The sequence below is a fragment of the Sparassis crispa genome (genome assembly GCF_003851025.1).
Source record: "Sparassis crispa DNA, contig_000013F, whole genome shotgun sequence".
Taxonomy (NCBI): domain Eukaryota; kingdom Fungi; phylum Basidiomycota; class Agaricomycetes; order Polyporales; family Sparassidaceae; genus Sparassis; species Sparassis crispa.
In genome coordinates, this window is record NW_020939760.1 from 635,894 (window position 1) to 661,107 (window position 25,214).

The window sequence follows — 25,214 nt, forward strand, 5'->3', positions numbered from 1 at the left end:
GAGCTTTCGCTTGTGCCATTTTCGATGCACCAAACATACGTTGATGCATAGAATATGGCCTTTTCACCATGCTCGTACCATACGATAAATGCACGACAACAAGATGCTATTCACAGGACCGGGAAGTAAACGGTCACCAGTACTTTGACACGACAGAACGGGAAGGCATCGGCCCTCGACGGCGTGGCCTTAGTGATGAGAATGCGCTTCCTGCAACATATCATCAAGCAGCTCGACCTCGTCGATAATGCCCTTCGGCATGCTGCCCTTTACCACTTCACAAAGGATCTCCTTTGCCGTAATGAGGTAGGCCCTCTGCCCAGGAAGTTCTGCCTCGCAAAGATTGTGCGCAACGCTGTCTCGAGTCTCCGTAATGTAGGCCTGGCGCGCAGTCGTAAGACAACTGCCCTCGTCTTCGTCTTCCCCAAAATCCAGGTCCATCATAAGATTCGCGATGTGCTGAGTCGATTTGGAGCGCACGATGTATGTCGGTATCTGGAAAAGCGCCGCGTTCCGCAGTAGAGCGATGTCTGTCTCAGTGAAACGGTTGTCGAAGAGCACAATTATGGCGTCGAAGATGTAGAGGCCATAGTCGTTGAAGTACTGCCAGTCGGGTATTGCCAATGTCCCGGCCCCGGGCACGTCGTACCAGACGAACGGCCTCTCAGAATTCGAGTCTGGGTACCGCGCGACAATCCTCGTCGTCTCGGTGACGCCAACGCGCGCCGCGCCCTTGTGACTGTTGCTGATCCCTCGGAGAGCATTGATGAGCGACGACTTGCCACTACCTGCAATGCCAGCGACCGCGAAGTGTAGCCTCCCCTCATGGTACTGCAGCCGTTCCTTGTGAATGCGGATCTCCTCCTCCGTCGGCCATATTACAGGACGTATTCCGGCTTTCAAGTTTTTCTCGGCCTCCTGCTGTGCGAGTTGAGCCTCTTCCGCCGCACTCTCAGCCGCTGCAGAGGCTCGTTCTGCGTCTTCTTGAGCAGCCCTTGCCTTCTCCTTGGCTTCCTCCGCTCTCTGCCTCTCCTCCTCCGCTCTCTTGCTGTCTTCTTCGGCTCGCCGTCTTTCCTCCTCCGCCCGCCGTTGAGCCTCTTCTGCACGTCTCCGTTCTTCATCGGCCTGGCGCCTCTGGGCTTCGGCCACCCGGCTTGCCTCCTCTGCACGCTCCTTCTCCTGTTGCGCTCTCTGCTTCTCTTCGTCCGAGCGACGCCTTTCCTCCTCTGCACGCCACCGCTCAGCCTCTGCACGCTGGCGCTCTTCATCTGCACGCCTCCTTTGTTCCTCCGCTTCCCACTTCGCGTGCTCCGCACGTCGCCTCTCCTCCTCGGCGCGTTGCCGCTCCTCTTCGACACGTCGGAGCTCCTCTTCAGCACGTTTTCGGCTCTCTTCCGCCTCCCATCTTTCATTCTCAATGCGCCTCTGTTCTTCCTCCATGCGCCACCTCTCATGCTCTGCTTGTCGGCGCGCCTCGTCTGCGCAGCGCCGTGCCTCTTCAGCCTGCCATCTTTCGTGTTCAGCCTGTTCGCGCCTGCGCTGCTCCTCGCGAGCGCGTTCCTCAGCCTGCCACCTCTCGTGGGCCTCCTGTTCGCGCCAGCGCTGTTCCTCGCGAGTGCGTTCTTCAGCCTGCCATCTCTCGTGGGCCTCCTGTTCGCGCCTGCGCTGCTCCTCGCGAGCGCGTTCTTCAGCCTGCCATCTCTCGTGGGCCTCCTGTTCGCGCCTGCGCTGCTCCTCGCGAGCGCGTTCTTCAGCCTGCCATCTCTCGTGGCCCTCCTGTTCCTGCATTTGTATGTTAGAATTGGACGTGCGAGTAGAAGAGTTGGGGCACATACAGCACTCTGGGCGTTACCCATGAACTTTCGCGTACGACTATGGGCTGAGGTGACGTGAATCTCTGTAGACGAATATGGTTCAATGCTTTCACGGGGTTTAAGCCACTTACTCGACGCTTTCGTATCGTGGATGCTGCACAGAGAAGAGTGGGGTGCTAGGAGTGAACATGGCAGGGCGACTATATAGTTGACGGAGATGCGCGAGAACCATGGAACATGCATATGTCGCGTTGCAAACCTTCCAGGATAGTTGGAGCCTCATGTCCACCTCTGCATGCACCAGCACAATTTGAGAACAACGAGAGGAGCATTTTCGACATCCTGTGCCGTCGATCAGGCGAACCGGAAGCTGCACATCGAAATATGAGAAACACCGTTAAGTGAAGTAGGGAACGACGTCGGCAGTATTTGACAAAAGTAGCGTTTACGACCCTATGTAGCGCCCGCCATATACTCTCACGCAGCCTAGCCAGCGTGCAAGAGAGCTCCCGTTCGTCCGTTAGGGCGTGATTACCATAAGCCGTCATTCATGGCTCCAGGCTCCGTGCCAGTCACGAACCGCACAGGTACACTCGCTGCGCGGGCAACCCGCAGCGGAGAGGTTTGCGCGCAACGATGCCACGCGTCTCGCAAACGAAGTTTCGTGATAGAGTTTTTTGCGCCATGGCCAATTTCAGGAGGTGGGCTCACCATCACTGCCATGCGTGACCGCATACTTGCTACCTAATTCCGAACTTACTGAGTACCGACAAATAACGCACAGATCGGGGTCGTCCTCGCAAACGCCGTTCTCGACTATGTCGCGGATAAAGTGGTATCGAATATGGATGTGTTTCGTTCGGGCATGGTGGGCGTCGTCCTTGGTGGGTGCGATGGCGGACTTGTTGTCGCTGTGTAAGCGCACGGCGTAGCAGTGAGCGTCGGGGCGGAGGATGTCGGCGAGAAGGGAATGGATCGTGTCGACGACCGGTCGGGCCTGCATACAAGTGAGCATGCAGAAGACGTTGATCAACAAGAAGTTGCCGGTCCCAAAGTGCGAGGGTGCACTGTCCTTATAGTTCCTCCTCTCTTCCTCGCGTCCGATTATGTTGCCCCACTGATATTGCAGCCATCACATCATCGGCGACGACCTCCGTCACGTCCAGCGACATTGAAGAAAATTTCTGTATGCGTGCTTCCTCCTCTGGTTCGTGCCACGGACGGTGCAGATAATTAAACACTGGTGATTAACAGCCCCAAATTGCAAGGTGCAGATTGTGCCCGATCTGCGAACATGCCCAGATGTCAGGAGTGTTAGTCACTAATGAGAAGTACGTACCTCGGGAGCTAGCAACGCCAAGGACGAAGATCCAATAAGAGATGATGGCGCCGCCCATGTTCTTCGTGCGATGTTCCGCTGATGTGGATTCTGAACGGATGGTTAGTAATAAGAGTCTTCATACCCCCTGTTGAACGTGGCTGGACGTAAATATAGAGGACGGGCCGAAAGCGAAGGCGAAGCGTAACAAGGACACGAGACCCTCTGCTGAGAGCGGCAGATAGCGATCACCATGCACTTGAGATCAACTGCAACTTGCTGATCACGCAAATGCTAGACGGTGCACTAGTATCACAGTGAAACGATTTCTGATATACGTGAGCACGAGCGGAGCACGGGGCTGGCAGAAGCGCAGCATGTAGAAAGACACAGGGCACACAGACGCTAACTTCGACATCCGAGACACTCCACGGAGACTGAGCAGTAGACCGGCACTACAAGTGTTACCGAGAAATCCAATACGTATCTTTGCGGTCGTAAAGAACACAATGATCATCTCTGACACACAGGTAATAAGGCAACCAACGACTGCACGGTCGGCAGGTGATGTGGAGTAGATGAGTTCCACCATGCGCAGCCATCCAACAAGTAGGGAAGTCTCGGCCCAGCCTAACAAGCAGGAATATCGGAAGCCTGGGGATGCGCAAACAAGGTAGCTGTGAAATAGATGGATTCCAAGGACGACGCAATTGACTCAAAAGGGATCCAAAACAAGTAAGATGGTCCAGGACGGAAGAGAGTTGCCCCGACAGCGTGAAGATCCCGAGAATACCGGACATGAAAGCCAGTGAAGGGGGAATCAATCTCAAGATTAGGATGCCCAACTGAGCACGGTCCTAGTTCAGCGCTCGTGAGACATTAACTGTGGGCCCCCGAGCCTTACAAATGGATATTTGCCCTACAATTCTCTCGATACGTAGCTCCATGATCCTTCTTGCTAGGCATAGTGAGGTAACCGTGAACCCCGAATGGTACGGGATAAGTGATATCATGCGGCTTGAAGACAGCGCCTTCAAAGTTCGCTTACGCCGTTGGTATTGCGGATCGGCTCGTACCCTCAGTATTTCTGCAAAGCAGAGGAGAGGAAGGTACAAGAACTACACACCCGCGTAAGCTAACACCTGCTAGGCACCGATGCGGTGTAAACAACAGGCTCGGGATTGTTCCGGATCCTTTAAGATACGCCACCTTCGAGAATTACGGTCACGGCACAACTCCGAGATCGCAGCAGCAGAGCAACAGAGACACCTTGTCCTGGCAGAAATGGGCGATGAGGAACGGAAGCAGCCTTGCATGCAGCTCGCTTTATCGCGCTGTGGTAGTTCGAGGATATGTCCCCCGATAGCCTGCACAGGAGGGCAAGTGAAATAGGGTTCAGAAAACTTTCGTGATGTCGGCGGTGCGTCAGCCTTCAAGCTTCAGGAACGTGTTTCCTGGTCAACATCAGAAGGATCCGAAATGGCGGTGAAGGCCAGTTTGACTGCCAATGGCACCACAGCAAGAAAGAGATTGTGGACCTTCCAACAGGAATGATCCTTGCACACCCCGCGCGTGACAAACTCCGAAAATGAATGGGTAGAGATTCAAGAAGATCCGGGCGCGTGAATTGTGGAGTTCCGAAGTTCATAGCCTCCAGCGTCCGAACTGGAACGAGGACGAGAAATTGCATCAATTCAAAAAGAGGTATTGTGAAGGTTGGATAGGATGGCGCGGCCAAAGTGAGTCCTAGCGCCCGAAGGATTTAGACTTCGATATGTATGTCCTTTTACATACATACCAATCCACATTGTTTCTCGTCCTGGTCGTCCGTGTTTTGCCTGCAAGGAGTGCACAGCATGGTCTGTTACGGTGTGTTGGCCGGGTCGCAGGGCAGTACCGTAACGATTTCGCAAATTGCCGATCAGTGGCAACGCGTCTTCCACGCTCAGCTGTGGCGGGCGGTCATCGTGCTGCGGCGTAGAAGTCCTCCTCAGAATCGAAAACACTCTACTAGTACCTCATTGATGTTTCATGATGCCCGACTGATTTTCACTGAATAGAGAGTAAAGAGGAAATACGTCATATTCGCACTGAATCCTGCTTTCAGCAACGGCGCAATTGCTGTACCACCCCGGCGAGCGAGCGGGAGGCCGCAGCCATTTCTAGCAGACCTTGTCCCTAGCCACTCAGTAAGGGATTCTCTTGTATCCTGCTTACATAATGCAATGTACAGAGAACCTCAATTTCGAACCAGCGACTTCCTGGTAGTCTCGATCCACATTCGAGTGGTGCCATGTTTCCTCTTGCCCTCTCATGTGAGGCTGGAGTTACGGAAATGAAAACCTACTTTTAGCTGAACAAACTCGTTGCCAGCATCTCAACATTCTGGCAATTGAGAACTAACGTTCATTTGGACAATCTATCCTATGGAGTTCCCTCTTTTCTTCCGAGAGGTAAGTACCCCCGTCGTGTCTGCCGATTTGCTGATGAGATATTGCCCAAGATTCAGGACGTCTTCTCTGGTCTGGTCGATCGTGACCGTACATATGCCGCCGGCTTGATGTTTGGACGGATCTCGCAACCTGGACCTCATGCAGTGCGTCCTCAGAAAGGCAAGTGCAGAGGGTTTTGTGTACTAGTTTGAAATTCCTCACCGCAATCATAGCCAGCCTCTCTATGGGTAAACTCTGCACCTGTCTGTCTGTTGTAATATTTTTTTCGGACCGTCCTGTCAATCCGAATCCGCAATACCGCGTCATCTTTCTGTAATATCCATCGCTCAAAGGTATTGCAAAGCCTCAGGTAGACATGTCTCGAATCTTTTATAGTCTTAAAAAGACAAAGGCGGTGCGGCCGCCACTGATGACTTGCCTTCTACAGCCTCCCTAGCCAGTCCGCCGGCTGTCCTACTGCCACACCGTGCTGTATCCCGTCATTGGCTGAGTGCGTCGGATGATGTGCGAGTATTATCTTATCGTTCTACTAGGATCACAGCTATTATTACACGCAAGAGGTCGTATGCCTTCGCAAAAACGCGAGAATGACTAAGACATGGAAAGTGTTTGGTCTGGTGTGTATATTGCTGCGTGCGCCCTGAAACAACAAAGGCGTATAAGCAAGTCTCATAACTCAGCCAAAACCCCCTCGCTGACACCATACTTTCTTTCCACTACCCATGGTTCACAAGCACGTACACTTCGCGACTCTTTCCGACTCGTCGACGTCAAAGCCGGCGTCACCTTATCCAGACGATCAATCTTCCTCCAGCGACGAGCTGAAGCCCCTCACCACCGAAAGTGTCGTCAGCCACTCTCACTGCACGGAAGACGCACAGAAGCAATGCAGAGCCCGTAAGCCCTGCTGTGATGCCTCCAACTTCTCTTCCTGACTTCATCCTCCTCTCCCTCAGCGGCAGACCCAACGACGACTGAGACTTTGTCGCCGGCGCCATCTCAGCCACTGCCCCTCGGGACGTTCGTTGTTCCTTTGCCTACAGTGTGTGGTTCCGGAGTCTCCTCCGCCGTTCTCCCCTCGTCGTCGATACCTGAAGGAGAGCAATTTTCCGCACCTCCAGATATGTCTGCAGTATCCCCCATTGTCGTTCCTGTTCTGAGCGATCCTACCTTCCGATGGGACATCAGCGAACACCCACACAGGGTCTTTGAGAAGGCTGCGTTCGTCTATGAAGCCGCTACGGAACCTGCGGCGAGTTCGATTATTGTCCGCATCAAAGTTGAGAGCCTCATTTGGGATATTACAGTCGACGGGTCCCCATTTGTCACTGTCGAGGAAGTGTTGGCGGCAGTTTACCGCTGCATCAGGGCATTTGTTACTCCCGCTGAGTACGACAAGTTGGCCGATAACGAGCTCCTGTTCGATCAGACGAATGCATCGTGTACGGAACGCCACGCCGTGGATGGAGGACGCGGAGGGGTGCGGAGGATCGACCTCCTCGACACCCGGATTTTTGACGGATTTGCACCGGCTGCTGATGGGGCATGGCTGGTGAAGACGCGAGGGGCGCTGTGAGCCTTCTCGACGGCGAGAGCACTCACATCCTTCTTGTCGTCTTCTCTCTCGTCGCTGTGAGCGGTCATCACCAGTGGTTGTTTTGTTGCTCACGATACTGTTGCTCTTGATGTCTGCCGTGTTCTGTGTTGCTGCTTCTTTAGCTTTGTGTCTCGTGTCTCGTTGTCACGGTCCTTGCAGTGCATATACTGAGCATAGTATTCATTATAGTCCTGCATGGCACATTGTATTGTGCATCTTGATCCCACGCACCTAGACCATGGTGTCTCTGTACTTATAGCATCGTTTTCTCTTCATACCTGCTTAAGTGGCAAATATATCAGTTATTTCGCACTTCGTGGAGCCTCTAGATGATCTGTACTACGCGTTTTCACAAGTTTTGCGAGCGAGCGGAGCATTGATCGACTTCTAAATTTAGAGAGGATTGGCTAGCTCTAGTGCTACAAGCACGACAGGTGAGCGATAGTCGAAGTCATTCTCGGAGCGGAGCGACGATCCTCCGATATAGACTGAGCTCGAACGACACATAACCCCTGCAAACGCTTAAACAGATCTAGAGTTACAGTGACCTCAGCGACAGCGTCAATGCAGTGCATGTCCCTCCATTCGTGCACCCCATCTCGCGGCCTGTGTCAAAGCAGGTCGGATGGGTCGAAGATAGCACAATCAATCATAGTACGGAAAATAGTTCGAACAATCGTTCTACTAGAAGTTCCACTACTGCAGCGTCGACCAGATCAGTCCACCTCCCGGTACAGACCTTTAAAAGTTAACAACTTCGCCACAACCAATGGTATGCGACATATATATCGTTTACGCACAAGCCTGCCGTAATTGCGGCTGAGGATAAAGACAAGGGCTCAAGAGACTTGTTGCTAGGCGTAGGAAAAGCGCAACATCGAAGGCAGTTCAGAGGACAGCAAGATCGAGATGGGCGAAGTGGGTGCACGCAAGGATTACTGTACACGTTTCGACGAGACCAACAGAGCAATTCAAGAGACCATTGCAGGATGATGGACGTAAGGCTAGAAGCAGAAAATCTCAGTATTCGAGGAAATAGAGAGCGTGTGGAACGGAGATGCAGATCGTGCGACAGCTGCGGGAAGTAGCACCCTTAGTCGCGCTCCAGTTAAGCAGATCTACAAACAGCACGTGAGCCGGATCTAACCTTGCGATGATTCATTGGAACATACACACTTCTACGACCACGGCGTCGGGAAATGTTTCGCTGTCGACAGTAAAGAGCACAGTCCGAGAGCATCATTCACCTCAACTTGACAAGCCAACAGGAAAGCTTTGAAGCGCCCGGACTAAGAGTGAATGCTCCGCGGTCCATGCACATTTCGAAGCACACTATCGTATCATACATTGGGAGCTCTGCTTCTCGGAAGAAATCCACCGGAAGGGCTGTCTCTGATTTGACAACCCAGCCGAAATTCGCTCTATGGTGAGAGATGCAGACCCGCAGGCATTAGTGGCGTCTGTATTTATGTCGGACTTTGCGCGCGCGGATACCTTTCCCGAGACTGCTTCAACATATCCAGGCTAGCTGTGAGGATCTACCGAACGCATTCGAGATCAACGGAAAGCCTGATGATGTGTCGTTCTTCGAGGTTGTACTAGATTATCTCTGGTGACCACAGGCCCGTATTTCGCAGCAAGATCGGCTCGGCGATTCGGCCCAATGTCCGTAGACAACAGGCAACTAGGTAAGAGATACGGAGCGACCAGATGTATTAGAGGTAGAACGCCTCATGGCACTTAGTATGATAGCATGGAATGATCATCAGCATCTTAGAATTTACAAAAACCCGTTTATATCCTGAACGTACCAAGTGTATGGACTGGGATGTTGTCTTCCTCAGCATGTAAGGACATGCAGGGCTGCCTGGTATCTAACCTACATAACTGGCTGACGCGTCGAGTAATGGCCCGCAGAAGCTTGTTTAGCTATTCTGATCCCGATGACACAGACTTCTGGGTCGAAGAATCAAACTTCGGGATGCCGTCAACTGACTTCGGAGCCACCTTGTCATTGTTCAAGAACGTCTTACAACATTCTGGCGGCCCCGGTTTCCGACAGAGGGTGTCGAAGAAATCGCACAGCCATTTTATGGTCCAGACTTCGCAAGTCAGATAACAGGACACGTTCATGGCTGCGCTCGTCGTATCTATGTAGGTCAACAGCTAGCCGGACTGTCACATTGTCGGACTTGAGAAAATCAAGAGATCTAGGTGAATAACTCTTGAGTCGAACATAGTTGAAGCTTGATGGGGCTTTGACACTCACAGCTGCACAATGATATGTCGCAGAGCGTAGTGCGCTGCGGTGGTGGCTTCAACGCTACGCGTTCAAACATGTCGAATTGAGTGATGTGACGCGCCAATGTCCATCAACTTCGAGTATACGCTCTGAGAGAGCCACATATGGTTATCACCAACGCGAACGCACCAGAAGTATCTCTGTTCTTCTCCGCTCTTCTACGTCAACGTCAATTTCCTGCTACGTGAACGTCACGTTGAGCATAACAGTACACACTTTGTATGTGGCTCGGAGTGTATAATCCACTTCGGCGGTACCGAGGCACCCCTCCACGCAAACACGAGGCCCATACACGTAATGCACGAAGAGTGAAGGACCGCTGACCCGGGTGATTCGAAGCAGTCAGTCAAAGCCAATTGGCAGCAGACCAAAGGAACAGCCGCTCTTGCAGATTCAAGTGCGCATCGTTGATTGATAATACACGGCACCTCCATCCGTGGCGGTCGGCCATCTATCAGGTGGAAATCACCAAGCAGTCATTGCTCCTGATAGTGGATTGATGACGCCAGCAGAACAACAATACACCAGGACCGCCGATGATAGTATCGTGAATCGATAACGCACCAATTCAGCAGGGGGAGATAATGGATCAGTATTGTACGGAGTGTGCGCTTGTCATGCACTGCCATACGGTACTTGAATTCTTCCGCAATATGCAATAATTGGATGCAGGTGCTGCACCTATCTAACATCGAGGGACTTGTGCCAAGAGTTTATTCGCAGCTAAGGGCGACGTATTCCTGAGGAAATAATGTCATTCCTGTCTCGGTTCAGATACACACTAGCTGAAAGAGGTAACAAAAATAGGAAGAGTCCGTGGAGTGAGGATACTAAGAAGCCCATCCTGAAGTAACACTGAAAGTCACGACGGCGATGAGGACGAGGCCGATCTGGAAGAACAAAAAACGACGTCAGCAAATAGGCAGGATGTCAGGCATGCATCGCATACATAGGTACATAGACGCACGGGATTCCGCGGCGAGCACAATTAGCGCAAGTTTGACGGCCATCACATTTCAACTTGCGTCCTACAGTTAAGGATCGTGGGTTAGTGACTACGTACCTAGGATATACGAGACACACTCACCTCTGCAGAATTGGCAAGCCATAGGCGTCCTCCGCGAGACTCTGTTAGCCTCAGTCAGAATATCTTGACTGCCCGCTTGATCCTGTGAGGCCTGGTTCTGCTGCTGCGATAGAAACTTATAATGATGAATATTGACAGTTATGAACGATGCGTACATTCGTGGAGGTCATTTGAAGAGTAAGTTGATCAGTTCAGTTCTAGGATGGGTGAGCGATCTGTACAGAAGCCACTGCTATATACACAATCCAGCGCACTCAGTGCCGGAACAGCGGAAATATAGTCACTGTGTGATGGTTAGCCTAGGACACAAACGAGATCAGCGGCCGTCATCATACAGTACGGCATCACTCAAATAAGAAGAGTCAGTCCGGCTGGCAAGCTGCGACTTCCATGGCGTTCCGCGTCCGAAATGAAGCAATGTGTTGCGGGTCGACTGAATTGGGGACTGGTAATACAATTGGGTCCGCGACTGTGATCAACCGGCAGTGGGGGTCCAGCCCACTACGAGAGATTTCAATATTCCGCTAGCTGCGGCTCGGTTATATGATAGCTTACCTGCGATCCTGAAGAGCAGCAATCTAGAACCATTCTCCTCGTTGGAGTCTTGATTTCTAGAAGTGAAACCAAAAGAAACAACGTACAGGCTTTCCATGACACGGAGCCTAGCCAGGTGGTGCGGTCGTAAGCCACAGCTGCCGGTATGCAGTTTAGTCAAGCTTCAGGGTATCGATCGCTCTTCTACGCGCGCGTAGCGATCCTGTGAAGCCCAGAACTTCGAAAATTGACATAGAACAGGGTCTTTGAGCCATATCAGTAGCTGTGCAACAGATAGGGTTCGATGGATGTCGCAGCGACATCATGTGAATAATACAAGAGCCACGCATATGTCATTCATTGAAGATGTCCGAACCGGGACGAGGTCAGGAAACGAGAAACAGACTATGGGGATAAGGTCCCAATGACAGTGCGCTCAGTACTCTGCACAATCAGCACAAGGAGACAAGGCTAGCGCGTTCAGCGTTCGGTGAGTTAGCCGCCGTGCTGCCACCCGTCAACACGCCAAGACAACAAAGACATCCTCCTTTCGGGCCGTTACAGTTCATCCCAACGCTTAGCATCAGTTAAGTCGAGACGCTCCCGACGAGTCCACTAACTAACCTTCCGGAGGTCTTCCTCGATAGACGAAACACACCCCGCACGCCTGTACTGTTATAAATGGTCTTGTGAGACCACTACCTGGCCAGTGGTCACCCAGCAATACGAGACGTATTGAATGTCTGCTCTTGACGCCGACAGTTTCTGACCCGCAGTCATGAAGCACATGCATATAAAGACGCGATTATTTCCTTGGCTCGTTGTCAATTCCTGTTAATTTGCAGTCATTTTAAGCGTTGTAGATAATCGTCTGTGATGACTTGCTCACATTCTGAATGTATATTCGACGAAGATCCCTGCGTCATCCCTGAGTATCAGAGATTTGAGCTCCGTATAAGAATGCGAGATGTGCTGGCATCGCGATTAGGTCGGGGAGTGGCCGCATCACCATTATTTAAGTAGAGGAGAGACTGGGTTGAACTTGGACTTCTGCGTGTGGAGACAGCGCTGTCATACGTAATTGCAGAAGACCCCGATCACTCCTTTGCGCTCGTAGAGGGTCCAGGACTCAAAATACGTCGGTGCTGGGTGTATAGGGTCTAAACAACATGCAGGGAACCCCATTACAGCAATTACAATACAAATTCGGACGGCTGTAATAAGCCCCGAATCTACCAGCCTTCATCGAGGAGCGGTTATGCAAGCTTGCGCCGCTTGCCGCGTTCGTTCAGCAGCACTGAAAGTTGCAAGAGGTCATTGTATAGAAAAGAGGACAAGCCTATTAATAGGATGAAGCTTACGTTCTGCATCCATAAGTGGCCTGGTATTGGATCGGGCCCTGCCATCCTCGCACTGGGGATTGACAGAGAGATCTTCCTTCGCGATCCTGGTTAAGCTCTCGCTGTCGTTCATTGACACGGCTTCGAAATCGAACTGGAATGGTCGGCCCTCATCAACATCCTTCGAATCGCTGTCTACCTTCATTGGGAGCCGCACCTGAGCGGGTAGCCCTCCACTAGCACTATCCAATCTGGTCGGAGTGTCCTCGCCCTCCCTTTGCAATTGCGAATCCACGCTTCTCGATCGGACTAGCAGACACCCGCTCTCCGCGTCGAAGGACACATCCTCTGTTTCGCGTTTGACTTTCAGCTCGTCCAGTATGTCGTTGACCTCCTGTTCACTTTGCGCCTCCTCGTCTTCCTCGTCTTCCAGACCTTGTGGCAAGCCGTCGCTCTCGTATTCGACCGGCACGCCCTCCGACTTAAGGCGTGATAGTCCGCGCGTCTTCGCACGACCCACATGAAATTGTAGTGGTCTGGTCTCCGGATAACTCCTCGACGAACCGCTTGGATGATCATGCATATTCGCTTCTGGATTCGTGAATACGCCAGAGCAGTCGGAGCCGTACTCCACATCATGTGTCACAAGTTCTTGGTCAGGATCTGTAGCTTCGTCTTCCAATCGCTCTGCTTCTAACTGGGCTAACATCTTCTTGCGGAATGCGAGTCCTACGTTCATTTGGTCCCGCAATTCGGACATCTTCGGATCTTTTGCAGGGCGTCCACGTCTTCCAGACTGGTGCTGAATTGTGTGTCATGCAATCGATTCGTTAGCAAGCTCCAACATATCGCGAGTAAGACGACTCGCCTTCCGCCGCCTTCCCCTCTGTGCAAGTGAGGAGTCAAGCATGTTCTCGACTTGAACATGAACTTGCGTGTAACCGAAACTCATCTTACACGGCGAATGTCGTCCATCCAGTGCCAAATCCTGCGAGCAATGGTCGTCAGTGTGACTTCACTCTTAGAGATGCCAAGGGAGTCAATTACACCACGTCCGCCTTGGGATAGCCATTCTCTCGGAGGCCTCGCACGGATAACAGAGTATATCTTGAATCCGCCTTGCGAATACACGAAAATAGGCAAATACGTATCATTCTTGTTGCGTAATTTTCGTGGATCGTAATGATAAGGCTCCCCTACCAATGGTACTGTTAATGCTGGGCTCGTCTCGCGGATAGATTGTAATGCCCTTACCAATGGTATGTTTCCGATCAAGCAAACCCGCAGAATACAATTTGTTATAATAAGCACCAGAGACCCGCACCTTCTGTTTATGATAGACATGCACGAAGCACGACATGTAGTTCGCGTACGCCTTGTGACCGAACTGCAGCGGATTTGTGGAGTTCGGCGAGCTTGCGACACGTTCCAGAAACTCGAGAGAGTTCCATTGCTTCATGTACGAGACGATTCCGTCTCTGAAAGTCTCGTACAGCTCGTCTTGACACACGAGGTGTGCTGGAGTACCAGGCCACAAACCAAGCTCGTGCAGCAGGTCGTGAGCGATGCGACGGCCGAAGCCGTTGAAGACACACTTCTTGTCGCACATAGTGTACACAATGGGATAGCGAGCGGAGATACCGCCGATTTCCTGGAGTATTGAGTCTCTCCATTCAAGAAGACGCTGTTCTGCGGCGTGAGCCTCGTCAATCCAATCTGGGCCGTGGTCAGGACTCCATATGGACTGCCACAACTGAGAGCAAAGGTAAAATCAAATGCGAATGTGGATCGCTGAAGGTACTCGCCTGGGACTGCGGGTCAATATCTGATTCTTGCCAGTGACGACCGAGACTGATGACGCTGATATTGACAGAGTCGGCGAAGTCTATTACAACGTAGGAGAAAGTGGCACAGTTGACAGCTGCAACAATGTTCATACGATCGATGCCCGGTATCCTATTTGAGTCTCGTGGCATGAAGGCGTTTGAGGTAAGGAAGGATCCAATTCGGTCACGGTTCAACACGTTTCCGCTTGTCCCGGAGATGGCTTCTGATACACTGGCAAGGTTATCATTCCCAAAGCGCAGCATGCATGCATCGACGCCAAGGTTCATCCTCACTCCATGCTATGAACCGCTATCAGAGCAGGCTCTAGAAAAGGTAAAGAAAATTACTCACATATCCGCAGGCCAGGAACAACTCGTTGCCTCTCACTTTCGCGATGACGTTCCCCTGATGCAGAGGTTTCGAAAGGTACGACCAAGGTTCATCTTCTGTTTGAGCGGCCTCGTTCGCGTCTGACAGGAAACCTTCAGGAACTAGCTCCAGATAATTTTCATACTCTCTCAGATGGACAGTACAGTTGAAAGCGTGACCGCCGTCTGTGTTCACTCCCAATTTCGGTGGAAATAGCTGTAGGTGGCCTAAAAATCACATATCGTCCAGCGTGAGATTGGAACAGAAATCAGACAGCGAGGGCGCGCCTGTTACTGACCTGTTAATGGTTTGTTGTAAAGGGACTCGTGGTAGCGTTTTTCCTTCTCTAGGAGATTGCAGAGGGCACGGAGAACATCCGTTTCAGCCATCCCAACCGTTGAGAGAGTCGGTCACTCTCAGTCACAGGCGCGAGTCGGGTGTGACACAGACATGACTTTGTCACGGACGCGTCCGTGACCGTTACACGACGCGTTATTCTGAATCCAGTTATTAATTGGTCGTCGCGCGCTGCTCTTGTCCAACGGTGTTCACGGTTGTGATAGGAAACTGAGGCGAGGTTTCCGTTGGGATACCACTGGAAGATCAACGTGAGCCTAGCGTAAAATAATAGCTTTGCGATGGAGGACCGAAGCGTCCGACTACTACTAGTATGCATATCAGGGTCAGAGACTAACGTGGGTGAGATGGGCCCAGCAGATATCGTGAGCCTCTGCAAGCATTGATTCATTGTAGACGACGTCCAACTCTCAAGAAAACCTGGAGCAGAGTTAACATTGCTGCGGAAGTCCGGTAGCCTGATCATTGGCGTTCCGGGCACGCACCGAGATCAACGGTCATGAACGTGTAGATGGCACCATGCAGAACAATTGAGCTCAGGGACACATGGGACTGCAGATCATCCAGAAAGGCGCGTCGCCGAATTCGACTGCCGAGGAAAGCGCGAGACTCCCAAATGCGGTGTAGGCACAAAACAACCGCTTTCCTTTCACATTATGGCACCAGCTCCAAGCGACATGAAGTAGAAAGCTCCAAACATCGTCTGCTGTACGCCACGAAAATCACAATCAGCACCATCGTAAATACAAAGGAAAAAAACGAGAAGCACCGTGGAACTATCACCTGCACAGCGTACCGAGTCCTATAAGACACGAAACCTCACTAGCGGATCCAAGTCCTCCTCTTGTTGCACATGCTCCGATGGATCCCATTCCCCGTCGTCTATCGCGCTTGATGGCGCTCGAGCGTACTGCCAGGTGGGTCGAGATGCAGGCTGCGGAGTCCGACCACGCGCCACGGCCTCCTTCGCCGTCCTCCACGAGGCAGTCGCCCTCAACCCGCACCACCACAACCTCTGACAGAAAGTCCCTCCCGCAACACCCATCGCCACCTAATCCGGCGCCCAGCATGCCACGCCGACACAGCGACGCCCCCGCGAAGAGTGCTGCTCTCCTCCCGTTCCCTCAGAGCCCGCCGGGATCAGGGTATCCAATGTCACTTGAGATGGGGCCACCGAGGGCGGACGTGGACAGCGATAAGGCAAGTAGCGCGGACCGGGGGTGCCACCGGACGTGACTGAGCTAGTTTCTAGGCACAGAGACGGGTATTGAAGAAGCGGCGAGGCTCATTCTTCAGCTCCTTGGGTTCGCCATCGGTGTATTGGAGGCGAGAGGAGCCGAACAAACGTGACCGGCCTGCATCGTCGTCGTGAGGCAAGGAGGATAACTGGGTAAGACGTCCAAGCACTGCGGGAGAAAACAAGGGTTGATTGACTGCTGAATGAAGGACGTCCAAATGAAGACAGGAAACACCCAGACTTTGCTCCGTCGTGGACAACTTATTTTGCCTCGTAGCCGTCATACTCGCTGTCCTCTTTGCTGTCATGCCAATCATTAGTTGCCCAGTAGGACCTTGAAAAACAATGAGAAACTACTACGTCGGATGATGAAGGACATGAAACTCACGGGGGAAGATCCAATGTCGTCCTATTACCGCCTGACGATGATGTGCCTTCAGTAGACGACGAGAGCGAGGCAAAATCCGTCTGAACTGAGGACGGAAGTAGTCCTGAAACGACTCTGATAGGGAAGTCGGCATACAGCTTGTTGAACAAGCCGCCAAAATTCAGCTGGACCTGCAACCGATACTGACGGCCAATATAAGTATCCCTGCCAGTCAAAGCAAGAACATATCGTACCTCATTCTTCAGAATACGAGTTTGGAATGTCGGGGGACATCTAAGAACAAACTTCGAGGAGAAGGTCACTTCCTGTTTCCACGTCCCCTTCTCTTTATCGTCCGAAGGAATCCAAACGTTTTCCAGGCGAGTCGACTCCAGGGAGCTGCTATCCACCGTCAACCCAGACGCAAATGGCGCTCGCTCCCCCAAGCGCGAATCAAATGCATGGGCACGAACGTACACGCTGCGCCTCAACTCAAACTGGATCTCTTCGGGATACTGCGGCGGGGTAGGGAAGATCGGCTTATCTTCCGGCGTGTTTTCTCGTTTCATGGGCTTTGAAATCGTGACGATCCTGATCGAGAAGGGAATGGGGGTAAACAGCGGAAACTGTATCAGATCAGGAAGTCGCAGCTACACCAGCGGCAAGTCAGAGACAAAATCGCACGAAGAGAAAGACACTAACGATCATCTTCACATGGGCATGATCGCCCCAGACGCCCTTACGGACCCGTTCTTCTCTCGTCAACGTTGCCCACGCACCCCTCCAGCCATTCTGCACCGCAGTTCGCAGAGAGTGTCCTGTTGTATCGGACGGTACAACCGCGAGAGGGACTTGCATCCGTCTGTTCCAATGGAACGTTCCCCGGCGGACACCAACCACTTCAAGCTCGTAGGAAACCGAGCCACCGACGTTGAAACCGTTGAAATGGAAGGACGGTGGGAGGTGCGTGGGAAGCGCGAACTCGAATGGAAAGCTCAGCGTGTGAGAGCCCGGCGGAGGATACGCTGTGCCTCGTCGCCAAAGAACCCTGTCTTCCCGTAACAGGTGCACCGACTCCCTGATCATGGTGTTATTCCGATAGATGTTGCTGTACGAGCACGTCATTGCACTACTCGCGGTCTGACAAGTGATGAAACCCACGTTTTTACGGAACCACTAAGCTTCACATGGACCTCCTCGATGTCGTCTTCCTGTGCGAGTGGGAAGTTCAGCTCGACCTCGCCCTGAACGGTACCGCCAGCCACACATAGCTGTCGTGAGAAGTGCAGGGTAATAGGGCGCTTGCTCGACATGACAGAGATATGGTTTGCAGTCGCAGCCCCGCTGCGCTATTTAACTGCACTTCAAAGTATTCAGACGCTGTCAGCCATCAAGAGACGTCAACGGCGGCCTAGCGCTGAGCGCGAATGCACGAGATAGGCCATCGACTTACGGAGCAGCAGCAACAGCTTACAGTTGGAACCTGGGCACGAGATCTAATTTCCGCGAGGCTCCGTGCCTGCTGATGATGTAGTTGACGAAGCAGAATAACGAGGACGTGACTAGAATATCTTAATAGTTGTATTCTTGGGACCGTGCGCGTGCAGGGGAGGGCTGAACAGTGAATGGACGTGACTCATGTGGTAAGTAGAACCTGCAGGCGATCAGTATATACACTCTAGTCTCACTACAGTATGAGATAAGCATTAAAGTAGAAAGGTGTAATGAGTGGGTTCCGTATATAAATCCTCACTACAAGTTAATTATTTTCTGCCTCACTACCGCCGCCACTGGCACACCTCGGACCTGGCTCGGGCATTTCCAAATGCCACTGCATACGCCACAAGACCTATAACTTGACAAATATTGCAGGCACGGGCGAAGCGCACATCATTCTCTGACAAAGGTCTCTAGTTTCTACGTATCTCCGCCAATAGCGAACTGCGAAAATCCTGATTTCGGACGATATCCCGCTCCGATTACCATCGGGTGGGTGAGGCGACCTTGTCATACGAGATGTTAAGCTAACCTGGTCGCGGGGAGGTAGTATGAGCTGCAAACATCCCCAGCAAGTCGAGATCAAAGTGATCATTGGGGAACTGAGGCGTCAGACGGCGGACTTGCAGAAGTTACGCGAGCTGCTCATTCGCCTGATACGGTCTTCCCCTGGTTATACAGTGAGCAGCCTATGCATTCCGATAATGGAACCATCTTTCAACAGCCTGTGCAGGAAGTCATTCGTGAAGCCGTGGAGTCCTGCGCAGAACGAGTCAATTGTGATGATGGGCATAGCAAGGTTGTGTACGAATTGATCTACAAATTACGCCATACCGACGAGAGTCTCCGACGTCTGGATTGGAAGATCACGGAGCTAGAAGCTCTCCTCGCGCCTATGCAGTATCTTCCCGACACGCTGCTACTGGCCATCTTCAAGGCAGGTTGCAGGCAGCCACGTCCAGAGCCGGACGTATGGTTACCTTTTCCTATGCTCGTTGCCTCCGTGTCGCGTCGCTGGAGAAATCTTACTCTTACCACGCCCACCCTTTGGACGAACCTGCATATTTCCATGGAGGGACCCCGTTCTTGGGCGAGTCTTGCACTCACACGATCTGCAACGCACCTGCTGGACATCACTATCGACGGTCGTGTAGAGTCCACCAGTCGACTAGAGGAGATTGCGACACATGGACACGCAGAGGCTCCTCGCCGCACGCCGACAATAGTTTCGCGCTTGAACTTGCTCGTCCCGCACAGCAATCGCTGGCGCAAATTCACGGTCATAACCCATCATTCCATCGACATCAAAGTAGTAGGCGAAATCATAAAGAACGTGCAATCGCCTTTCCTCGAGCATCTCCGACTGTCTCTCACTGGCAGCGGTCCCGCGGGTAACCAGGAGGTTCCCCTTCCTGCTATCCTCGGAGGGGGCGCGCCCATGCTGTCTGCTGTGCGCTTGGACAGCGTCTCCCTCCCGTGGAGATCTATGCCCCTCTCTGGTCTGTCGGCGATCGACATTCGCTGGATGTGGGATCGAACCAAGCTGATGTATCCCCAATTCCGCGACCTCCTAGCAGATTCACCCTCGCTGCAGCGGCTTATCCTGCGAGGCCGGCACGTCGAGCTCCGCCCCAGCTCGACGTACGAGTCTATCCATGTACCCTCTCTCCGCTACCTGGAATTGTCGGGTGATAACATCTGCCGCCTGTCCTCGATCCTCATCACACCCGAGCTCGAGACGCTGGCGCTCGTGAATGTGGACGAGAGCGAGTTCCGCGAGTTCGTCGGCTCGTTGTCGTCAGTCAAGATCCGCTACTCTGCATTGCGCTTCCTCATCTTCGTTAACGTCACCACCTGTGACCTGTCGTCAGGGTTCACGGAGGCGTTCCCCAACATCGTACAGCTCACGATCATTAATTCGCATGCTAATCATTTTGTTGAACTCATGCTGAGGAAGCATGACAGCATGTACCCTGGCCCCGACACGGGCATCTGGCCATTGTTGAACACGATTGTGCTGATAGCTGACGATGTGAATTACGACAGACTCCGTCAGATGCTCCTCAAGCGCACTGCGGAACAGCTGGCGGTGCAGCGTTTGATTTTGAATGGGATCTACACACACAATCATCAATATGTGTCACCGTTGATGGATTTGGTGAAGGTTGATGGTATCTCTGTACTGGAAGGAGATATGTAGCTGCCTAGTTGCAGTGTTGTGTAAGTCTGAGTATTGTGTCCTCTCAACTCATTCTGATTCTTCGCCCCCGTGCCGGCCTAGTTGATGTTGTCAAGGCCTACTTTGTACTGGAAAGTCATGTCTATGCTGCTTAGCAATGCACCCTCTCAAAGTCTTCACGAGCTGCCGCTGCGCCTTGCGAAAATCCATGTTCTACAGACATACCTCGATTACTGCACTGAGATTTGAAGGAACTATATGCTGCTCACCATATTCCCAGAGGTTGTTCTGCCCCTTGTCTCTCGCGTGTTCTTGCACCCTTCTCTTTGCCCATGGGCCCTTGAAGCCCAGCTCTGGAGTAGGTGCAGAGTGTGGTGCAGGGCCTAACGCAGAGAAAAACATGTATGCGTCTTCCCACCCCTTCAAGAAACCGTCACTAAATCTCCAATGCTCATAACTGCCTGGGTACTGCAACCAGTAGGAGGAGTGTTGACCTCGAAAAAATGACCTATATGAGTCCCTTGCAAGTTGCCGTCGTCAAATACTCACCAAGTGCCAGATCTCTTGCCGCATCTCTCCTAGCACTGTGGTCCGTGTCGTATATCACCGACGTGCGCGCTACCAGGCCTACTGAAGACGGGAAATTTCCAGCATCCACAGCATCCCGCAGTGACCACCCCCTATCTCCCCTATGTTCCTTTTTGTACGTCCAGAAAAACCAGCCTGCACAATACCGATCATACAGCTGTATTTGGGCTTCCACGTACTCGCGCTTGGCCCGATTCTCGTCGTCCACGCACTGCAGTGAACCAGGATTGAGCGCACCAGACCATTCTGCCACGACGAGCGCACACCCGGCGCCTTCCAGCTTCTGCGACACCCTCGAGAACATTTGCGGAGCCCACTCGTTCGGATCTCTGAGGGCGTGCGTGTGTTGTGACACGGGCGTCGAGGCATCTCCGGGTGTGAAGCAGCGATAGAGATGATGGTCCAGCACGGCAAAGTGCACCGCGGCGCCGCCTAGGAAGTCCGCATACTGATCCGTCATCCATGCGTCACCGATATACAGCGGCACGCCGGGGTCGATCGTCCGCATCTCGCGGAACGTGTCGAGGTACCACTTTTGTAGCGCGCTGTTGTGTGACTGCGGTTGGGGCTCGTTAAGCAGCTCAATGCCAACGAGGTTCGAGAGCGGCGGAGCGTGGGAGTTGGCAAACGCAGTCAAGTGGGAGAGGAATGTAGACAAGATGTGGGTAGTGTGCGGCATGTTATATGAGTTCGTGAAAAAGGACGGGTTAGACGAGGAAGTTCCGGAGTGAGAGTCTGCGTTCTGTTTTCCTGGTGCAGCATGTAAATCTGCCCCAATTGTAAGTGGGGCTCTCGACGATAGGTGGGGGAGAGACTTGCCAAACAGTACCCCGATACCGTATCGGTGCGCGGTAGCGAGCGCGTTGGTGATTCTGGCCCATGCGCCTCGGAACACATGTTCAAAGTTCGCAAAGTCTGTTCCTTGCAAGACTGAGGGGTCGGCCCCGCATATGTGGTAGTAGCCGATCTGAGTAACTCGTCGGTACATGACATTCTACATTGTCCGGGCTGAGAGAATGTCGCCCACCGGAATGCGGACAGTGTTGATTCCCCTTGCAGCAATCCAAGCCCAGTCTTGTTCTGTTATCCAAGTATCCCAATGGTGTTCCAACACTTCCTGAGCCCTGGAGCCCTGTGCAACATCGAGGTCACTCTGAGCAGGGCCGTTGGCGAAACGGAAAGGCATATCTGTGATCCATCGCTCAAGAACGAACCACGAGCCTGGAATATTCAGCATCCAAACATTCTTCAACCTGTCCGGAAAGGTGGGAATACATACCTAGGTTTACACCTCGCTGCTTGCGGTAGCGGTAGAAATCTGCCTGACTAGGCAGAACAGCAGGCGGGCATAGAGGGACTGAGACCTGTGACTGGACCACTACAGAATTGGAATGGTGCTTTAGTAAGTTTGACAGTTTGTGCATGGCAGCAGGTAGTAAGAGCCCTGGCCGCCGCGCTGCTATGATGTCAGAACACCTGATATGATCGCGATAGGTCACACAGTTGTCACGACAGTTGGTCACGCGAGGTGCATCTGGCGCAGTACAAACGCACCGACAAACCATGAAATAGCAACACAGCAGTGTCAATAACACAAAAATGTCTGCATGTAACAAGCCCAGTCCGCAATTATCCGCCAGCGCCTGCATCTACGGTAGCGACAAGAACAGCTCAAGCAGCTTGGGGAAATTTGGAGTGCCGACTCCCGTAACGGGATCCCAACCAGGTTGCGCGTGGTACCCATCTGTGCCGCAGCCGGGATTTGTCCCGTTCGTGATGTCGTTGAATGCCGCCATACCGTGGGCAGTATAGATCTGCATTGTCCACAGATAAGATGGGTGAACACGCCATTATGCACGCGCGAGCCACAGAGGGATACGCACGGTCGGATTAATGAAGCCCACAGGGCCTTTACCCAGAGCGAGGCGCGCGTCATTAACGGCGGACAGGATGGCAGCGGAGACAGGGCTCGCGCAAGAGGTTCCATACACCAACAAGAACGCACCCTGTACAGCGACGACGTAGTTTGCGCTGCATGTTCAGCGCGTTAGTACACGCGCACGCGCATGGGAGCAGGTGTAAACGTACCCATTCGCAGCGATGTCAGGAAATGCACGCGACGTGCTGGTCGAGTTCCAGATGTCCGCAGGGTACGGCGGCGGGTACTGCGTGAGGTACGACTCGACGGCCGTCTTCTGGTACGAAGACATGGCGAACACGTTGGACCACCCGCCGCCTGAGTAGATTACTTGCTCGCATGCACTCTCCGGTTCAAAGACCTGCTCGAGTGCTCTCATCAATTCGGGGCGTACTGGGATGGTGAACTACGGACGCACAGATGCCCCGGGATTGACCTGCGTGGCGCCAACGCTCGTCACGTACGGACAGGTTGAGGGAAACTTAGGGTTGAAGATCGTCCCACCGTACGTCTGCGACCCGTTGGGGTTGAGGCAAATACCACCGGCTCCGGCAACGCCGTAGTCACCCGATGAGTAGAGGATCGTAGTACCCATGAGGCCGAGCTGCCACACACTGCAAGTTAAGTATCACTGTCTTCAGCGAGGAGAAAATATATAACCTTTGCGTACTCGGCACACTGGCGTTCCATGTAGAAAGGCGTCAAATTCGCTTCTTCGTGTGAACAAGAAGTGGACAGGATGTAGGCGGGCGTAACAGTGCCGCATGCCTCGGGACCTACAGACGCTCTCAGAAAAGGCGCGGGAAAAGATCAAAGCGCCGCACCTTGATAGCCTCCGTAGGGATCGGGATAAATACCGTCAAAGGACGGATCGTCGCCTCCCTCAAATGTGCAGTATGACCCGTCCAAAGCGTCGAGGAGGTTGTTGAATGACTCGGAGGCACCTGTGCATTGGCAACATTAGATCGCATATTCATTGGGCGCATCCACTCACCCTCAATTTCGTCCCCCACTTGGTACAAAGTGACGGTCTGTTCCGAGCCGACGAGTGACATGGAATATTGAAGATCGAGGTTCGATTCACCGTTGACAAAGAATCCTGAATTATTCGCGTCCAAGTAACCTGTGATTCATGAGCGACGTCTGGAGGACATAGCGTAAGAAGTTGAGGCTCACCTCCATCGATGGAATTCAAATTTGGCCTTTCACCAACCTGGCTGGGGGAGAAGTTGGTGAAGAACATGTCGAGATCGGCTCCAACGTAAGCCTGAGGAGTGTACTCAGCTGGACAACAAAGGTCAGGGGCGGGAGGTATAGCGAGGCTTGATCTATACTCACCGACCGCCAAGGAGTTTTTGTGGGGGGCGACGGGAACATACTGAAATTCGTACAAGGCACGCAGGCAGTTTGGAGTAATCTGCTGATCGCAATCCTCGAGCTCGTTCTTGATTTCCTGTCCCAGAATCAGTGTCGCGAACGGAAGACGAGAAAAGATCATTTCAGACAGACCTGAATTGTTCCGGTCGTCTTAGGGAAGCTGGCACCAAAACCAGGCTGGCCTGCATTCTTCGCCGAAACATCGCGTGACCCTAACTTACGATGAGTGTCGCGCTTATGCTTGACATCGAAGTGGAGTGTCGGGGTGATAAGTTCGACATGCTTGGAGACGTGGTCAGGGAGGTGATATCGATCCGCACATGTAATGTGCTCGCGACCGTCCTCCTCCCCGAACTGGTACATATAGTACTCAGTGTCGAGTAACCACTCGGCCTCCTCGATCGTCACATTGACCTACATCCATGAGCCGCCCTTGACGAGCTTCACGCGTTTTTCTTCGAGCCCACTCTCGAGGAGCCATGCGCGGACGGTGTCAACGGTCTCTGCGGACGGACGAAACGTGTCCACGACCTGCTGCGGGCTCCAGTGATTGCCAAAGTTGGGCGAGTCGGGGTGCGACACGTCCAAAAGGAACGCCTCAATGTTGTCGATGTTGGACTGCGCAAGACCGATGCGGAGCGGGAGAATGGTGCTGGGCTCGGCGCGGCGCAAAACACGCCAGCCCGCGGGGACGCTTGCGCGCGACTCATGGACGATGCGGGGAGAGATCGACGTAGATGCGGCGGCAACAGAGAGCCCAAGGGCAATGAGAGGAGCGACGAGCAACATCCTGAGGACCAGGATTTTTCCCTACGATAGAAAGTCGTCTGCAGTGTCATCACGTTTATAACTCGATGCTGCTTCTTGACCAATGTCGTGTTGCGATACGCGGATTTTTGATGTCCGCCTGGCCCGGGATGCATCAGCTGAGCGCTCAACGCGTGCAGACTTCGAGTAACGACAGAAGTTCGGCCGCGACAGAAGATCCGAATATGCACATGCATTTGCTGGAGAACGTCGAGTATAACATCCGATTTGGTGTAGAATGAACTT

At 52.8% G+C, this 25,214-nt stretch overlaps 9 protein-coding genes across 9 annotated transcripts; 3 read left to right on the top strand and 6 right to left on the bottom strand.

Moving 5' to 3' along the window:
* Positions 1 to 189: 189 nt before the first annotated feature.
* Positions 190 to 2,057, bottom strand: SCP_1402300 (hypothetical protein; the record flags this gene model as incomplete). The annotated part of the gene is made up of 3 exons (XM_027763935.1): positions 190 to 1,782; positions 1,836 to 1,897; positions 1,946 to 2,057. 3 exons carry the CDS (start codon positions 2,055 to 2,057, stop codon positions 190 to 192), a joined length of 1,767 nt encoding a protein of 588 aa, XP_027619736.1.
* Positions 2,058 to 6,172: 4,115 nt separating this feature from the next.
* Positions 6,173 to 7,161, top strand: SCP_1402310 (hypothetical protein; the record flags this gene model as incomplete). The annotated part of the gene is made up of 3 exons (XM_027763936.1): positions 6,173 to 6,202; positions 6,320 to 6,482; positions 6,542 to 7,161. 3 exons carry the CDS (start codon positions 6,173 to 6,175, stop codon positions 7,159 to 7,161), a joined length of 813 nt encoding a protein of 270 aa, XP_027619737.1.
* A 3,185-nt stretch (positions 7,162 to 10,346) lies between these two features.
* SCP_1402320 (hypothetical protein) lies at positions 10,347 to 10,741 on the bottom strand (the record flags this gene model as incomplete). Its single annotated transcript, XM_027763937.1, has 4 exons — positions 10,347 to 10,374; positions 10,434 to 10,512; positions 10,572 to 10,674; positions 10,727 to 10,741. The coding sequence occupies 4 exons, from the start codon at positions 10,739 to 10,741 to the stop codon at positions 10,347 to 10,349; spliced, it is 225 nt and encodes a 74-aa protein (XP_027619738.1).
* A 1,620-nt stretch (positions 10,742 to 12,361) lies between these two features.
* Positions 12,362 to 15,030, bottom strand: SCP_1402330 (hypothetical protein; the record flags this gene model as incomplete). Its single annotated transcript, XM_027763938.1, has 9 exons — positions 12,362 to 12,402; positions 12,467 to 12,599; positions 12,663 to 13,247; positions 13,314 to 13,433; positions 13,493 to 13,641; positions 13,700 to 14,198; positions 14,251 to 14,571; positions 14,624 to 14,868; positions 14,940 to 15,030. The coding sequence occupies 9 exons, from the start codon at positions 15,028 to 15,030 to the stop codon at positions 12,362 to 12,364; spliced, it is 2,184 nt and encodes a 727-aa protein (XP_027619739.1).
* Positions 15,031 to 15,859: 829 nt separating this feature from the next.
* On the top strand, positions 15,860 to 16,234 carry SCP_1402340 (hypothetical protein; the record flags this gene model as incomplete). The annotated part of the gene is made up of 1 exon (XM_027763939.1): positions 15,860 to 16,234. The coding sequence occupies one exon, from the start codon at positions 15,860 to 15,862 to the stop codon at positions 16,232 to 16,234; it is 375 nt and encodes a 124-aa protein (XP_027619740.1).
* Positions 16,235 to 16,496: 262 nt separating this feature from the next.
* On the bottom strand, positions 16,497 to 17,915 carry SCP_1402350 (hypothetical protein; the record flags this gene model as incomplete). Its single annotated transcript, XM_027763940.1, has 5 exons — positions 16,497 to 16,569; positions 16,624 to 16,805; positions 16,857 to 17,252; positions 17,305 to 17,710; positions 17,764 to 17,915. The coding sequence occupies 5 exons, from the start codon at positions 17,913 to 17,915 to the stop codon at positions 16,497 to 16,499; spliced, it is 1,209 nt and encodes a 402-aa protein (XP_027619741.1).
* Positions 17,916 to 18,650: 735 nt separating this feature from the next.
* SCP_1402360 (predicted protein) lies at positions 18,651 to 20,299 on the top strand (the record flags this gene model as incomplete). Its single annotated transcript, XM_027763941.1, has 2 exons — positions 18,651 to 18,779; positions 18,833 to 20,299. The coding sequence occupies 2 exons, from the start codon at positions 18,651 to 18,653 to the stop codon at positions 20,297 to 20,299; spliced, it is 1,596 nt and encodes a 531-aa protein (XP_027619742.1).
* A 130-nt stretch (positions 20,300 to 20,429) lies between these two features.
* Positions 20,430 to 22,290, bottom strand: SCP_1402370 (glycoside hydrolase family 5 protein; the record flags this gene model as incomplete). Its single annotated transcript, XM_027763942.1, has 6 exons — positions 20,430 to 20,491; positions 20,548 to 20,772; positions 20,828 to 21,634; positions 21,686 to 21,833; positions 21,894 to 22,087; positions 22,146 to 22,290. The coding sequence occupies 6 exons, from the start codon at positions 22,288 to 22,290 to the stop codon at positions 20,430 to 20,432; spliced, it is 1,581 nt and encodes a 526-aa protein (XP_027619743.1).
* Positions 22,291 to 22,515: 225 nt separating this feature from the next.
* Positions 22,516 to 24,950, bottom strand: SCP_1402380 (Aorsin; the record flags this gene model as incomplete). The annotated part of the gene is made up of 12 exons (XM_027763943.1): positions 22,516 to 22,680; positions 22,750 to 22,897; positions 22,955 to 23,145; positions 23,203 to 23,398; positions 23,455 to 23,560; positions 23,609 to 23,728; positions 23,779 to 23,907; positions 23,961 to 24,068; positions 24,123 to 24,237; positions 24,294 to 24,443; positions 24,500 to 24,515; positions 24,580 to 24,950. 12 exons carry the CDS (start codon positions 24,948 to 24,950, stop codon positions 22,516 to 22,518), a joined length of 1,815 nt encoding a protein of 604 aa, XP_027619744.1.
* Between the last annotated feature and the right edge of the window lie 264 nt (positions 24,951 to 25,214).